We start from the raw sequence: 17329 nt of genomic DNA on the forward strand, positions 1-17329 counted from the left end.
ATTTCTGAAGAAGGGTCTAGGCCCGAAACATCAGCCTTACTGCTCCTATGATGCTGCTTGGCCTGCTGTGTTCATCCAGCTCTGCACCTTGTTGTCTCAGATTTTCCAGCATCTGCAGTTCCTACTATCTCCACCATCTACCATGGCAGGATTCAAACCCAGACCACAGCACATTACATTTATAATCCAGATTTTAAATCCAGTGACACTGATGGTCTTCCTGGTGCCACTGGTCCCAGTAACATCCCTATGATCTCAGCCCAGAAAAGCCGGCCTAGATGTGGGAGGAAATTAATCACATGCCGGAACATCAAATAATGGAGCCTAGCAGCAGCAGCTGGAACTCCCCAGTTGTGTTCATGTTCAAACCAGATAGCTGCACCAGACTCTGCATCAACTACCAAAAGATTAATGTAGTTTTCAGATACCCCAGCTGGAAGATTGCATAGTTAGGGTCAGTCAGGCAACTTACATTACAATGAAAGATTTGCTCAGGATGATAATGATAGGTTCCCTTGATGACTTGCACAGAGGAAATCACCACCTTCATAACCCCAGACAGACTATAACGATATCAACTCATGCCATTGGGACACTAAAATACCTCAGCCACCTTTGAAAGGCTGATGAATCAGATAGTGGCAGGCTTATGTCATTTCATAACATACAAAGACAAACTCCTAATGGACAGCAACACCTAGGAAGTACACCTAGTGCAACTGCAAGCCTTGTTCTGGAAAATACAGACAGCTAACCTTAACGGTCAACCTTACAAAACATAGCTTTGGGAAGACCCAAGTGAGCTATGTAGGACATGTAGTAAGCAGGTCAAGGGCAAGTACTGCCCAGGCCAGGGCTATAAATGTACAAGCCGTAGTACAGTTCCACATTCCTATAATGACAAGGAGAAACCACAACGGACTTGGGGATGTGTGGATTCTACCCTAAATTGGTCCACACTATTGACAGATCTGCTATGAAAGAAATGAAAGGTTAAATGGATTGATGTACAACAGGCAACTTTCAAAGGGCTGAAGACTATCATAATTGACCAGCCTGTGCCTGCAACTCTGAACTTTAACCGAACATTTAAAGTAGCCATTGATGTAAGTGATATCGGATTCTCCCTCTGGAAGACAAATTTGGCATAGACATGTACATTTCCAAAAACTAAAAAAAGCAGCAGAAATGATACTCTACAGTGGAGAAGGAAATCTTCAGTTTATCACTGACTCTCAAATACTGTGCAAAATGTCACTCTCTATACCAACGACTACCTATCTTTTGTGGAAATGTTCAAAATATAGAACGCCGTGTTATTCTGTTAGAGTTGATTTCACCAACCATACCACCCAAAAATCACTTTCATTGCTAGGAAATAAAATGTAATTGCTGATGCCTTGCCAGGTACAAGGTTAGAACTTAAAAATATAATACTGAGCAAGGCTGACAGATTGAATGTGTATGTGAATGCACTGTTTTATATTCAATTCTTTTTCTCCTCTAATTATAGTGAGAATTAATCTAATTGCTTTCATCATATGGGGTAAGTGTCAGACAATGGATCATAGCTGCAAATTACTTACAGACATGTCGAGCATTTAAGTTATACATGCTGTTTTGTTTTATTATTTTTAAAGAGCATGGAAGTCCAGGAAATTTCCTGTGTGGAATACACCCATTCTTGAGAGAGAGACCATGGAATGGCACACATGGATGGGTGTCAAGGTATTTTAGAATGTATCTCTCATTTTGAAATAGTCAATGAAAAATACGTGAACCATTACATATGAGTCACATCACAGACAATGGACATAATGTGAGGTAACTGGGAGAAATATAAAAGAAATGTCTGTGTCTCCCCTGCCTGAAATATGCAACAGAAAGAAAAGGGGAACCTGGTCTCAGAGTAAGGGACATGCCATTTAGCACCGAGATAGAGAGAAATAAAGGGTGGTAGAATTTAGCCTCAGAGGGATGTGATTGATTTTGTTCAAGACTGTGATCAGTAGATTTCCAGCTAATAAAACAGCAATGGACAGATAATGCAGGCGATGAAGTGGGAATCGGGCATAATTTAATTGCATTGGCCAGCACTCTCAAAGGGCTGACTGTTCCTATTTCTTTAGGTCTTACATTCTTAATTTATGGAGAAACAACATAGTTGAATCCCTCCACTATCATTGCTGAAGGTCACCCAGACACTGATCTGGAATGGAAATATAATTTGATGGCTTCCAGAACCATTAGAGGCTGGCAATTACATGGCAAGTAACTGAACTCTGACTCCACAAAGCCCATGTTTGCCATGCACAAGGCATAGACCAGAAGAATAATAGAATACTCTCCACTTGTCCAGACAAGGGCAACTCCAATAACAGTCTAGAAGCTCAACATGATCCAGAATGGAGCAGCCCAATTAATCATTAATACATCCACAATCTTAAACCCTCACTTGATCCACCATAGTGTTACAACTGGTCCTCGGGCAAGGGTCCTCGATTCATTGTGATTTCCTTTGTTCAACCCTGCTCTCTGGTAGTTACAACCATCTCAACACAAATGATCCCTTCCCTTGTGGATCATTTCCAATTCCACGGAATTTATGTTTTAAAAATGTCAAATTTGCCCATGCTTTCTTGAGCCGCTTTTATTGTCCAGAAATCTACCGATGACCATCTTGAACAAAATCAATCACATCCCTCTGAGGCTATATTCTACCACCCTTTATTGAGGAAATTCCTCCCTATCTCAGTGCTAAACGGCCTGCTCCTTATTCTGAGACCCAGACCCCCTTTTCTGAGCTAGATTATGTTTAACAAATGAACTGAAAGGTTTTGATTTTTGCTAAACTGGAGACTATTTTGATGAATTGTACCAACTGACAAATCTCGGTCTAATTCCACTTGTCTTTTCCCCAAATCCAATGGCAACTTAAACTAAGTTTTTTTTTCTCTAAGAAGTCTGCAGTGCGGGAGACAATCATGAGTTAATGCAGAAGGGAACTGCAAGTGATCTCAATTTACCAAGTCGGCTCTCCCCTCCCCTCCCCTGTCTCCCCGCTGTCCGCCCAATTCCACTTCGCCTTCTTTGCCCGTACAATGGAGGCAGTGCCTGCTTTCCTGTTGAAATCCTGGACACCCAAAGGCCGAATCTTCGCCGTCTTCACTTGCATGCTGATGTGCCTCGCCGCATTATGTTTCCTGCAGCTCAAACTCTCTAAACCCAAAAACAAAGATTTTTATTCTTTCCAAGTCCTGAATTCCAAAGGGAAGCTCGTCTCCTTGGAAAAATACAGAGGCAAAGTGAGTTGCATCAGAATCTTGGCTTCTTTGGCGTTTCTGAACGAGTTTTTTTTTAACCGCATCGGTCGTTTTATTGCGAAGTCTCTTCTCAGGATGTATATCTGTAGGTGTTGGTTTTTATTTTCACTACTGTCTGTTCACGGTGACTGGGTTTGCATTGTAAAACTCTGAATTAGTTGGCAGTCACACCCAAAAAAAAATCTTTTTTGTTTTCATAATAGACTATATTTTGTTTGAATACAACCGTGCCATTCTCCTTTGGGATCGATTGTTCAGCAGCTATTGTTTGTTGAAGTATTTTTGCATCAAGCAGTTTAAGACATTTTGTGTGTGTGTATTTCGTCCCTCCAGGCTTCTCTGGTTGTAAACGTGGCGAGTAACTGCGAGCACACAGAAGAATTATCAAGCCCTCCAAGAGCTACAGAGGGAGCTTGGGCCCATGCATTTCAACGTGCTGGCGTTCCCTTGCAACCAGTTCGGAAAGTCAGAGCCCGGCAGTAACTCCCACATCAACAGTTTCTCGAAAAACACTTACGGAGTCAGTTTCCCCATATTCGGCAAGATCAAAGTGTTAGGCAACGAGAGTGATCCTGCGTTTCGCCATCTTATAGGTAAGGCAGCTTCAACCGTGCCAAATTCTTGCCTAGTTTCTTGATAAAACAATAATTTTATTTACCCTAAATAAAAACCGAAAGAACTGCGGATGCTGTAAGTCAGAAACAAAAATAGAGATTGCTGGAAAAGCTCAGCAGGTCTGGCAGCATCTATGAAGAGAAATTATTTTTCTTCACAGATGCTGCCAGACGTGCTGAGCTTTTACAGCAATCTCTAATTTTATTTACTTGCCTGTTCACAAATAATCATCTGAAATTAAACATTTGTTCTTCATTTCAGTTGTATTTATGGACAACGTTGTTCAAAACCAACATATTGAGCTTTAAAATTCATTTGACTTGGCTGTTAACTATCTCTGCTACTTCATTCTCATCACTGAGACAAATCTCACCCAAGTCACTCCCCTGACCTTCCAAATTCTTATCTGAAGGATTGCAATACAAGGGATAAAACCTGATTATAAATCAGTAAAAAGTTGTTAGACTATTGTCATGAAAGGAAAATCCAGCAAAATGCTGGAAATTGGAAATAAAAACAGAAAGTGCTACAGAAACTTGAGACGAAACACCAATTGACTCACCACAGAGGCAAACATACTTGCTGAGTTTCTATAGCATTATCTATTTATAAGCCTGGAGTCCTTATACAAGAGGAAAGTAGTGTGGTGGTAATTTTACTAGACACTAATCCAAAGGCCCAGACAAATGTTCCCGGGACATAGGTTCAAATCCCACCACAGTAGCTGGAAGAATTTAAAATCAGTTGAACAAAACAAAATCTGAACTATACAGCTAGTCTTAGCTTTGTAGTTTGTTCAACTGATATTAAATTCTTCCAGCTATAGTGGTAGGATTTGAACCTCTGTCACTAGAACATAAAGCTAGTCTTAGCTTCATGATTAACAATCAGCAACGAAAAAAGGTTCAGAATGGTCCTGAGGAAAGCAAATCTGCCCTGCTGCCACAAGACCATAAGAAATAGGAACAGGAATGGGCTGTTCAGCCTCTTGAGTGTACTCTGCCATTCAATAGGATCATGGCTGATCCAACATTCTTCACATTCACTTTACTGGCTTTTCCCTATAACTCCTGATTCCCCTACTGATCAAGAACCTAATAAGGCCATAGCTACATGTGATTCCAGATCCACAACAGTATGTTGATTCTGAAATGGCCCAGCAAACCACTTATTTCAGTGACAGTTAGGTATGGGGCAACAAATGTTGGTCTTGCCAGTGACACCCAGTTCTCATGAAAGAATAATTAAAATTGTTCAGTCCTAAACTTAGGAAGGATACCTTGACATTAGGTGACCACCAATGACTAAGGGTTAAATTACAATGAAAGATTATATAAATGAGGAATGTGATCACTAGAATTTAAGGGGTAATTTGACCCAAGTTTTTAAGATATTAGGGAGAACTGGTAAAGTCAGAAGAAAGACACTAAGTGGGATCTTCCTAGCCCTTGAAAGACTTGGGCATTGCTTGGAAAGTCAGGAAAATTGCATGAGGTTAGCAGTGAGGAGCTTCCCATCATCAAGAGCAAAATGTCCCATTTTCTAATCAAGCTGTGAATGTTGGGATGAGATTCTTGCATGTGGGTACAGTGAGAAGCCTGTTAACATGCATTCCCATCCTCAACATTCTATCATCTTGGATTCACAGTTTCCCATTCTGCCTGCCAAGTAGAAACTAGACTGTTCCCAAAATGAAATCAGAGTTGTTTCCTGGTGACTGCAGCTTGCTGCTTGCTACTCTGGTCCTCCATCATCTCAGACCATGCTCCGTGCGGAGGGGCCTCAGGCACCACTAGTCCAGCTGAACCTTCAGGCCCCTGACAGCCAGGCAGGGTGCCAATTACCTTCTCTCTGGCGCAGAAAAAACCAAAACATTCAGGGAAGCTGCAGCTTGTTGACATTTGTCCTGGTGCACAGCTGACCAGTAAAGATGGCACCTGCTCAGGAAAACCAGGAGAACCCAAGAGTAGCTAATACCTCTGCCTTTGGAAAGGGGGAGAATCTGAGTGGGGCATTGTGGGGGTGTAGTGCTGAGGTAATGAGGCAGTTCAGGAAGATAGTGAGTGAAAACCTGCTAAAGCTCATGGAGAGAAATGCTTCATGAAACTTGCCAAAATTGACCCAGTGGATTTATGTTAAGATTCAGCCACTATGTCCACTGGTTGGAGAGTTGAAAACTAGGGTGACATAATCTAAGAGCTAGAACTCATCCTTTCAGGGGTGGCATCAGGAATTACAAAAACTGGTGGTAGCAGTTTAGAACACTGTTCCAAAAGTGGCAATTGATCATTTTAACCCTGAGATTGAGGTCTGGGATATGGAACAAGGGTGGGTTGATGGTATTAGGTCACAAATCAGCAATGATCTCATTAAATGACAGACTCAAGGAGCTGAATGTTCAACTTCTTATGTTTCACTCCCTTTTTTTTCAATCCTCCACCAAATCCAAGTTGTCTCATCAAGGGACTTGCCCTCTTCTCCCTCCACTTCATTTTTAGTAAACACCTGATGACCAACGTACCTTCCTGATAGCCAGGCTTAGCCAACTTAGTCATTGATCCAGTCTGTTCGGGCTTGCAAAAGTCTTAATACCCTCCTCTCAAAAAGCTAACCTCCAGTCCCTCCATATTTTACTTAGTAGCACTCCATCCCATTTTTTTTTTAAATTCTATTCTAAACATATTGTCTCATAGACAAGTGTCCATCCCCCACTGCTTAAATCTAAATACTGTCATTATATTAAAACAGCCCTAACTTGGGTGACAAATGGAATCCTCTGTTATTTTGAGCAAGGTACTCTGTCCCTCCTTATCCACTTTTCTCCCACTGCCACTTTTGATACATTCGACAATACCTTCCTTCTCCAGCATCTGGTCTCAGAAGTCATGTGCATGTCACCACTACTGTTTAGTTCCAGTCTTATTATCCAATCACAGTCAGACCCTCTCTAACATTACACTTCCCATTGATGCTGTGCCACAGCAAGAGATTTTCGAAGACCCATCCATGTTGCTTCTCTTTAGGTATATCAACAACAGATCAACATCCAGCCCTTTTAGAAGACACCCATCTCAATATTGTATTTTCATTTTTTTTTTAGCTTAGTGTCTGTTTCACTCATGTACATGAAGGTGTTGAACTGTGTAGGCACTTAGTTCTGGGATTTGTTCCCTCAACCTTTCCAATTTTATACTTCTTTGTGCTCTTTGGTATCTATCCCTTTATGCAAGCTTTTAGCCCCCTGTTGTAATTGTTAATTATAATGGCTTAGCATCATGTTTTACTTGATGAAGTATGTTCGGATTCTTTAGGAGAGTAAAGGTGTTAGGTAAATGCAAGTTATTGTTAATCTCCTTGGCCAATTTTAAATATTAAAATAATTCCTATGTTTAAGAAGTGTGGAGAGAAATTTAGAATAAATACATTTGGTGTTTACACAGAAACATTAGTGAAAATAATTTGAATTTTAATATTTTTAATGCAATCTAGGAAAAATGTTAGAAAATACCTTAATTTAATTTTAACTTGTAAGACTGCTTGAAGCTGCTGTATGAGATACATTCTGAAGTAACTTCTGAATACCATGTGCAAAACCACACCTTATCAAATGAAAGATCCCAATTGACAATGCAACCGTTGAAATAAATTGAATTTTAATTTTTCTGCTCATTATGACCAAATAAGTCAATCTATTTTTCAGCAGAATAATAGTTTTATCAGCTAATCTGGTTGGAAAGCTACATATCCAAGCCATAAGACCATAAGATAGAGGAGCAGATGTCCAACAAAAATAGAAGTTGCTGGTAAAACTTAACAGGTCTGGCAGCATCTATGAAGGAAAAATCAGAGTTAACGCTTCAGGTCCAGTGACCCTTCCTTAGAACTGGGAAAGAGTCACCGGACCTGAAATGTTAACTCTGACTTTTTCTTCACAGATACTGCCAGACCTGTTGAGCTTTTCCAGCAACTTCTATTTTTGTTCTTGATTTACAGCATCTGCAGTTCTTTCGGTTTTAATAGGTTACTTAGTCCATTGAGTCTGCTCCACCATTCAATGGATGATATGACAATCCTGAATTCCACTTTACTGCCTTTTACCCATAGCCCTTGATTCCCTTATTAATTTAAACTCTGCCTATCTCAGCCTTGAATACACTTAACAACCCACCTTCTGCAGCACTCATGGTAAAGAATTTCACAGATGCATCGGCCTCTGAGACAAGAAGTTCTCATCTCTATCTTAAATGGGCAGCCCTCATCCTGAGGTTATGATGTGTCAGACAGGTCATCAAAACGCTAAAAATAAACTCAGTTGGAAAATAAGCTGATGTGGCAGCAATCTGCATTACTGTTTTTGTTCTAAATTACAATGTTATTTCCATAAAATGCTGACTGAAAAACATGGACATATGCCACTTATATAACATTAGCTAAGCTTTTACTGCCCAATGTACATACCTCTGAAACAGGTTTTCCTTCTATTGCCCTTTGCACATCAACTACAGATGAGAAGTCCCATGGAATAATTACAAACAGAGCTAAGTATTATTGTGTCCAGTTCAATGCTTAAATAATGTCCAGCACCCAAAAGTATTGAATTTATTTAGTTACGGTTAAATGCAGTACCATGTTGTTACGCTGTAGCACTTCCCATTAATCTCACTTGAGCACTGATCAGAATGAGCAATGGCATTTCCATTGACTTTGAATTACCCTCCCCACACAAACGTACCTTCCTACACTTTAGTGGAAAAAGAATGCCTTTTAATAACAACAGCAATTTGCATTGATTAACAATTTGCATTTTAAGTAGGTCAAACTTCCAAAAGATGTTTCACAGGAGCATTTTCAAACAATATTTAACACCAAGCTACAGAAAGATATTTTAGGAGAGATGGCCACAGTCTGGTTCAAAGCGTTAAGTTCTAAAGATTGACTTCGAGGAGGAAAGGGGGAGTGCATTTAGGGAGGGAATTTCAGAGTCCACGGTAGCGTCTCACCTTGAGAGTGAACAGTGGCAGACCATTATGTACCTGGATGGAAAAGAAGGATAAGGAAGTAGAAAGCTTCAAGTCAAACCCTTTACAGGAAATTTTATTGTAATAAGTGAAATGGCATTGAGGGAATATCATCTGGATGATATAAATTATGAAAGCTGATATCAGAAGTGAGATTTAAACCTTGAATCTTAGAAAGTGAACCTTTGGTAAAGTTACAATTTAGCAATCCGTAAGTCTGGTGCCTTAGACCACACAGACGGACAGAAAGTCTGCTGTTGCTTTCGTTTACAAGAAAACCAGCTTGATCACTATACTGAGATAACAAGGTGTAGAGCTGGATCAACGCAGCAGGCCAGGGAGCATCAGAGGAGCCGGAAAGCAGACGTGTCAGGTCTGAATCTTCTGTTGCTGCCTGGCCTGCTGTGTTCATCCAGCTCTACACCTTGTTATCTCAGATTCTCCAGCATCGGCAGTTCCTACTATCTCTTGATAGCTATACTGAGATGTCAGAAAGTAGGCTGTCACATATACTGGGTGATCACACTGCCAATAGAGAAGGGCTAGATGGGTGTGTTGATGACTATGCAGATTGTTATGTTAATGACATCTGTCACAAGCCTGCATAACCATATTCCTATAGAAACTTCTCTTGTTGATCCTTCCAGTGTTTCCAGTCCTCCTGCTGGTCATGTTTTGCTGCCATACTGACTTGACATTATAGTTCAGAATCTTTTACTTCTCTCACCTCAACATGTCATTGCAAGGGCATAAAGTCATTCCAAGGGATAACTAATCAGGGACACCCTTAAGCATTTTCAGACAAGCGGCAAAGTACATGACTTGTTTCTATGAGCTCTCCACAAATGCTCACAAATCTTTGTTGTGTTGTGTTTTTTAGTCTAGAGCCATTTAATTTATATTCCCTTTGTTTATTTCCCTTCTGTAGTCTAATTAGCTTGTATTTGTCCTTATCAGGTATCATTTTACGCTCTCAGCCTCCTTGCCACTCCACCCAGATTCCTTTGCATTTGGCTTACTCTTTTTTAATGTTTGGAAAAACACTCCTTCCTCCCAAATTGGTGTCATCCATAACCTTAGTTTTCTTTTTACCTCTTTCTTTAGATCATTTGTAGATATTACAAGCTGCAATGGCCATAACACTAGTCACTCTGGTTCCCAACTAATAACCACTTGCTATTTTGATGATAGTCCTCGACTTTTACTGATTTAGCCAATTGTAAGTTGACCTCAGAAATAAGTCTCCTAGTCGATATCTTCATTACCATAAAAACTAATTATTTGTTCATTACTTCTTTTTACCTTAGATACTACAAATATGGAACCTCGGTGGAATTTTTGGAAATATCTAGTTAACCCAAAGGGTCAGGTAATAAAGGTCTGGCGAACTGAAGATCCCATGACAACCATCAAACAAGAAGTATCAGAATTAGTAGCAAAAATCATATTGAAAAAAAGAGATGAATTTTGAAACAGGACAACAGTATCTGACAACTTGTATGGAAATTAAAGAGTCATCAATCTTAAAGCAGTTAGGCCGTATTTCATTTTAACATAGCAGTGAACTTCACAGTTCTGAAATATCCAGACACCTGAAGATATTGTGGGATTTCAAAATGGATATTCAAATCTAAAATTATCTAGTCAGGTGATCAGCTCTTCCTACAGGTGTTTTCCAGTGAGCTTTAGGTACAATGGAGTAAGTAATTTTTTTTGTGAGCTAAAACCAATTGACATTTAAGTGATCTGCTTTGCTGAATGATAATGTCTCATTTGAAGAATACCATTCTAGCTTCGCAGATCATTGTCAAATACCATTGCACGTACATCAACAAACTGTGATAATCCTGAAATCAGTTTAAATTGTTTATGTGTAATAAAAGATAACCACTAATAATAAACAGATTTTCTTGCAATTGCAGTTTTTGTGCAATGCATTTACCATTATATAAATCAGTTGTGATTCAAAATTAACAGCTTTCTGGTTTCAAGTATGTAAATGCATTGTATATCTTTCAATTAAAGGGTGCTGGAATATTTTGTACATGGACTGAGATCCTGCAACAGACAAAACACATGTCACAAAACACAGCTTACTTGTCACCATGTTGACTATTAGAAATGTTTGCCCTAAAGTAGATGCACTATCTTTTCAAGAACAAATAGCTGCACTGCTAATTTGGACACATACTTTCAATTCTGGAAGAAACAGTTTAATAGCATATTTTGGTTGTGGTTGTCGATGCATCAGTAAATGTTTTACTTTTTGCATATTTGAGATAATAACAAGCAAGTCTTTTTTACTTGGATGACAATTGCCTTAAATCTCTAGATATATCACTTAAATTTAAGTGCCCGTTTTTGCATGATAACAATGTAATATCACTGGGTTTGTGTTCATGTTCATATCATAGCAACATTAATTTACAGATCGTAGGTTGTACAGATTACTGTTACTGGTTAAGGGCTAGTTTGATGTCATATTTGTACATGTTCCTATGTGTGATCCAATAATTTTTATTGCAAGTCCCAAGACTGACAGTGTGTGTACCTAAGGAAAAGTTACAGCTTCAAAAAGGTCACCTTCAGCATTCAAAGAAATGGATACAGGTTAGTCTACTGTAATTCCATAAAATAAATCTCTGTAATGTGCTCCATCATGTGTTGTAACACTATTTCAAAGAAAGCATTTTTTCTCATTGCAGTGATTGTATCGTCCTTTTTCGTATGTTGTATATTGAATAAAATTGCGGCTGGCCAAGAGTGTGTGAAGACATTAGTACACATTTCTAGTTTCTGATGATATTCATCAGTTACTTGCATTGCTCACAAAAGTGATTTATGATGTGAAGATCTCATGTTTGTTATTTAAACGGTTCAGTTTGGACAGGTGATTTATCAATATCATGAAATAAAAATTATTCCAGCATGTGCTTCAGATCATTTGGTCTGAGAACTTCTCTCATGGATGAAATTGGATGTAGTTTATGAAGCACTTTGAGTTTTCTGGACCGTAACAATTTTGGACAATTATGAGAAAAGCAAAACATTACTCGTGTCCATCTTGACATGACAAGAGGTTCAGGAGCTCTCCTCATTACTATCCCAACCTCTAGGAACTACACAGTCATTCCCAAGTCCATGTTACTCCTTTTCACTCTCAATTACTGTTCAGCTATCCCTTAAATATCATTTTCTTACTCTTTTTATCACTTAAATGTTACTTTTTTTTAACTACACTTTATCCCTTAGTATTTCCTTCAGCATTGTACTTTCTTCTTGTTTGCTCTGTGTCTCTGTTACTGTTCTGCATCTATTATTTTCTGTTTGTGTTTCTGTCTTCAATACTATCTCCTAGACCAAAATAGTCAAAAGAATAGTCAAAATTGCCACTGATATGAGAGCTAGAAATTGCCTTGCTGAACATTAAGCTTGAAGTTGGAAGTTATGTGTTTATGATTGATCTGCTACACCTCCACAGATATTGTTAACATCAAGCCTGGTTACGTAGATGAGGATGGGTATGGTGTAGTCTGCTTTCTGAAAAGAATGTATTCAGGGTTGCAATTGTGAAGTAATATGGGAGGGGAATACCTCAGAGCACTGAGATGGGGGAATGGATAAGTAGATGATTTTTCTCGGAATTTTTGAATTTCAGAAGAAATAACTCAAGATATTACCACACTGAATTTTGAGACACTTGTTAATATATTTTTAAAATGTGAGAGATTTAGTTCTGGTGAGACCTGTAGCTGTCCTCTGTGTTCAGAAGCTTTCTGTTCAATGACAGCAAATGTGATTGCAACACAGTAACTGTGATGATGTACAAATAGAAGAAAAACCCTGATGGGTCACACTTTTCCAGTTTATTCAATGGTCAAGGTATTTGATCTAAAGAAAAATCTTGGTGGCAGTCTTGTTGTGCAGGATTCTGTTAAGAAATAAAAGTGTATATTTATGTGTATCTCAATGTGACTCCAGATCTCGAGCTTTGTATACAATATCTGCAAAAACAATAAACAAACTTTATTTTGAATGTTTGTTATATTTCAAGTAGTGACATTAATTTACATGCTGTCCTCAATATGTGTTTGCATTGCACGCTTATCAATACTCAAGCAGGAGATAATGTATGCTACGATGTCCACAAGCAGAATTTATCCCACTTCTGTTGTGAGCGCTAGCAGGTTCCCTGACAAATGAGGTTGGCTGTAAGCCATAGTTTCTTCCTTCTCAATGGTGGCAAGACCAATGTCATCTTTTCCAACTGGAACTCATGACCTACTACATGACTATTGATGATACTTAAGCTCAGCTTCATGCATTCTGCTCAACGTTTATCTGAACTTTTAACTCCACTCAGACTACCGTCAGCGTAGCCAACTTTCAAAATCTCCTCAACCTCAACCCTACTGTGAGAGAAACCCTTATCTACAACTAAAACACATCTAACCTCAAATTTTCTAATACTTTCCTTATCAATTCCAGACGTTTTACGCACCCCATCCCTCACTGTGCATTTTCAGCTTTTATTCACTGTAAGCTCAGTTAATTTTGCTTTTCACCATTTTCTCACCTTACACTTAGTACACCCAGTTGACCTCTGTTGCTAATTCTTGCAACACAGGTCTCCAGAACCCAGAAATCACATCAATCTAAACAAGTTTTTATTAGGTCAACAGCAGACAGGATACATATTCCACTGGGTTGTTATGGAGCTTTTAAGCCTAATGGATGTACTTTCACCACAGCAGTGTGTTGTGGTGGCTGCATAATGATGCAGAAGGTTTTCTATAATAATTGTATTAATATCATGATTTAGCATCATCCATGGTCCTAGAAAGAGTGTCCTGCAGTCAGTGACACATCGAAGCAGTCTGGGAAGAGTGTCCTGCAGACTTTTGTTAAAAGTAAAGTGTAATATCACATAAATATATATGCTCATTGGCTGGTAAGAATTTCTTTTAGGGACTGTCCATAAATTTCTATAAATTAGAAAAGTATTATTGAGCACCACAAATAAGTAAAAGTCAGGACCAATATGATTAGAATCCCTACAGTATGAAAGCAGGTTAGTCGGCCCATCGAGTCCACACCAACCCTCTGAACAGCATCCCACCCAGACCCACCCCCTACCCTATCCTTGGAACCCTGCACCTACCATGGTGAATCCACCTAACCTACACATCTGTGGACACTATGGACAATTCAGTATGGCAAATTCACCTAACCTGCATATCTTTGTTCTGTGGGAGGAAACTGGAGCACCCAGAGGAAACCCACAGATTGCACTGAGGGCTGCTGTAGACTTGTTGGACCGAAGGGCCTGTTTCCACACTGTAGGAATTCGAAACAAATATTCCCATTAAAAGGCAAAAGAACATAAGAACCAAGAGCAGGAGTAGGCCATCTGGCCCCTTGAGCCTGTCCCGCCATTTAATAAGATCATGGCTGATCTTTGAGACTCAGCTCCACTTACCCGCCCACTCACCATAACCCTTAATTCCTTTACTGTTGAAAAATTTATCTAGCCTTGCCTTAAAAACATTCAGCGAGGTAGCTTCAACCACTTCACTGGGCAGGGAATTCCACAGATTCACAACCCTTTGGGTGAAGAAGTTCCTCCTGACCTCAGTCCTACATCTGCTTCCCTTTATTTTGAGGTGATGCCCTCTAGTCCTAGTTTCACCTGCTAGCGGAAACAACCTCCCTGCCTCCACCTTATCTATTCCTTTCATAATCTTATATGTTTCCATAAGATCTCCCCTCATTCTTCTGAATTCCAATGAGTATAATCCCAGTCTACTCAGTCTCTCCTCATAATCCAACCCTCTCAACTCTGGAATCAACCGAGTGAATCTCCTCTGCACCCCCTCCAGTGCTAGTATATCTCTTCTCAAGTAAGGAGACCAAAACTGCACACAGTACTCCAGGTGTGGCCTCACCAGGACCCTATACAGCTGCAGCATAGCCTCCCTGTTTTTAAACTCCATCCCTCGAGCAATGGCAGACAAAATTCCATTTGCCTTTTTAATTACCTGCTGTACCTGCAATCCCACCTTCAGCGATTCATGCACAAGGACACCCAAGTCCCTCTGCACAGCAGCATGCTGCAGTTTTTTACCATTTAAAACATAGTCCATTTTGCTGTTATTCCTACCAAAATGGATGACCTCACAGTTATCAACATTGTAGTCCATCTGCCAGACCTTTGCCCACTCACTTAGACTATCTATATCCCTCTGCAGACTTTCAGTGTCTTCTGCACACTTTGCTCTACCACTCACCTTAGTGTCATCTGCAAATTTTGACACACCACACTTAGTCCCCAACTCCAAATCATCTATGTAAATTGTAAACAATTGAGGTCCCAACACTGATCCCTGAGGCACACCACTAGCCACTGACCGCCAACCAGAAAAACACCCATTTACCCCTACTCTTTGCTTTCTACTGGTCAACCAATCCTCTATCCATGCCAATACATTACCTGTAATACTGTGCAGCCTTTGGTGTAGCACCTTGTCAAATGCCTTCTGGAAATCCAGATACACCATATCCATAGGTTCCCCATTGTCCACCATGCAAGTAATGTCCTCAAAGAATTCCACCAAATTAGTTAAACATGACCTACCCTTCATGAACCCATGCTGGGTGTTCCCAATGGGATAATTTATATCCAGATGTCTTGCTATTTCTTCCTTAATGATAGATTCAAGCATTTTCCCCACTACCGAAGTTAAGCTAACTGGCCTATAGTTACCTGCTTTTTGTCTACTTCCTTTTTTAAACAGTGGCGTCACATTGGCTGTTTTCCAATCTGTGGGAACCACCCCAGAGTCCAGTGAATTTTGGTAAATAATTACTCGTGCATTTGCTATTTCCCCCATACCTCTTTTAGTACCCTGGAATGCATTTCATCAGGGCCAGGAGACTTGTCTACCTTTAGCCCCATTAGCTTGCCCAGCACTGCCTCCTTAGTGATAATGATAGTTTCTAGGTCCTCACCTGCTATAACCTTCATGCCATTAGTTTTCGGCATGTTATTTGTGTCTTCCACTGTGAAGACTGACACAAAATAACCGTTTAATGTCTCAGCTATTTCCTCATTCCCAGTTATTAAATTGGCCTTCCCATCCTCTAAAGGACCAATGTTTACCTTTGCCGCTCTTTTACGATTTACATATTTATAGAAACTTTTGCTGCCTGTTTTTATATTCTGAGCTAGTTTACTCTCATAATCTATCTTACTTTTCTTTATAACTTTTTTTGTGGCTTTCTGTTGGCCTTTAAAGATTCCCCAGTCTACTAGTTTCCCACTACTCTTTGTTTTTTTGTATGTGTTTTTTTTCAATCTGATACTTTCCCTTATTTCCTTAGACATCCATGGCTAGCTCTCTCTTTTCCTACAGTTCTTCCTTATCACTGGAATATACTTCTACTGAGCACTGTGAAAAATTGTTTTGAAAGTCCTCTACTGTTCCTCAATTGACCCACCATAAAGTTTTTGCTCCCATTCTACCTTAGCTAACTCCTTCCTCATTCCTTCATAGTCTCCTTTATTTAAGCACAGGACACAGGTACTGGATTTAACCTTCTCACAGTGGGACCAATAAGTGTGGGAATCTTTGATGCCGGGGATGTCTTGATTTGAATAAGGACAAACAACAGCGGATGCCCTACAGGCATGTGGGAAGTTCAGGGAGTTGGTTAAAAAACAATTAGGGGCCGTGAAAAAACAATGGTGGGTAACATGAAGGAAAACCCAAAGATTTTAGGGACAAAGAATGACAACAGAAAGAGTAGGGTCATTTAGGGATCAACGTGGTAAACGCTGTGAGAAGCCGGTAGAAAGAGCTAAGATTTTAAATGAGAAGTTGCCATCTGTATTCACAGTATAGGTATAGAAATCAGGGAAAGGGGCTGTGATATGTTTGACCAGTTTAGCGCTGAGAAGGACAAGGTATTAGCAGTTTTAATAAGCCTCAAAGTGGATCAATTCCCAGGCCCAAATGAAATGCATCCAGTGCTGCTGTGGGAGGAAAGGGAGGAGCTTATAGGGGCTCTGGCATTAATTTTCAAATCCTCCCTGGCCACAGGAGGGGTGCCGGATGGTAGGGATAAACCAGGAAAGTGCAAGTCAGTGAGTATAACATCTGTGGGAAGGAAAGTTTGGAAAAACATCTGAGGAACAGATTAATCTTCACTTGGAATGCAGGGATTAACTAAGTATAGTCAGCATATCTTTGTAAAGGGGAGAGCTTGTCTAACAAATTTATTTGAATATTTTGGGTCAGTGACTTGGTGTGTAGATGAGGGTAGCACTGATGATATAGTCTACATGGACCTCAGTAAGGCTTTGGACAAGGTCTC

The 17329-nt window shown here is 39.8% G+C and overlaps 2 protein-coding genes across 2 annotated transcripts in view; one reads left to right on the forward strand and one right to left on the reverse strand.

Annotated features, from left to right (window-relative positions):
- LOC125483110 (cell division cycle protein 20 homolog) overlaps positions 1 to 1592 on the reverse strand; it is a 74906-nt gene extending 73314 nt beyond the window's left edge. Inside the window, exon 1 of the mRNA XM_048596772.1 lies at positions 1587 to 1592. Coding sequence (XP_048452729.1) covers positions 1587 to 1592 — 6 coding nt within the window. The remainder of the gene's footprint in view (positions 1 to 1586) is intronic.
- A 1422-nt stretch (positions 1593 to 3014) lies between these two features.
- On the forward strand, positions 3015 to 12992 carry LOC109931231 (probable glutathione peroxidase 8-B). The gene is given in 4 exon segments (XM_048604598.1): positions 3015 to 3305; positions 3657 to 3703; positions 3705 to 3916; positions 10264 to 12992. Coding segments are annotated over 4 exon segments (627 nt in total). The 5' UTR covers positions 3015 to 3101; the 3' UTR covers positions 10428 to 12992.
- The last annotated feature ends 4337 nt before the right edge of the window (positions 12993 to 17329 follow it).

Source organism: Rhincodon typus, chromosome 1, assembly GCF_021869965.1.
Source record: "Rhincodon typus isolate 14 chromosome 1, sRhiTyp1.1, whole genome shotgun sequence".
Classification (NCBI taxonomy): Eukaryota; Metazoa; Chordata; class Chondrichthyes; order Orectolobiformes; family Rhincodontidae; genus Rhincodon; species Rhincodon typus.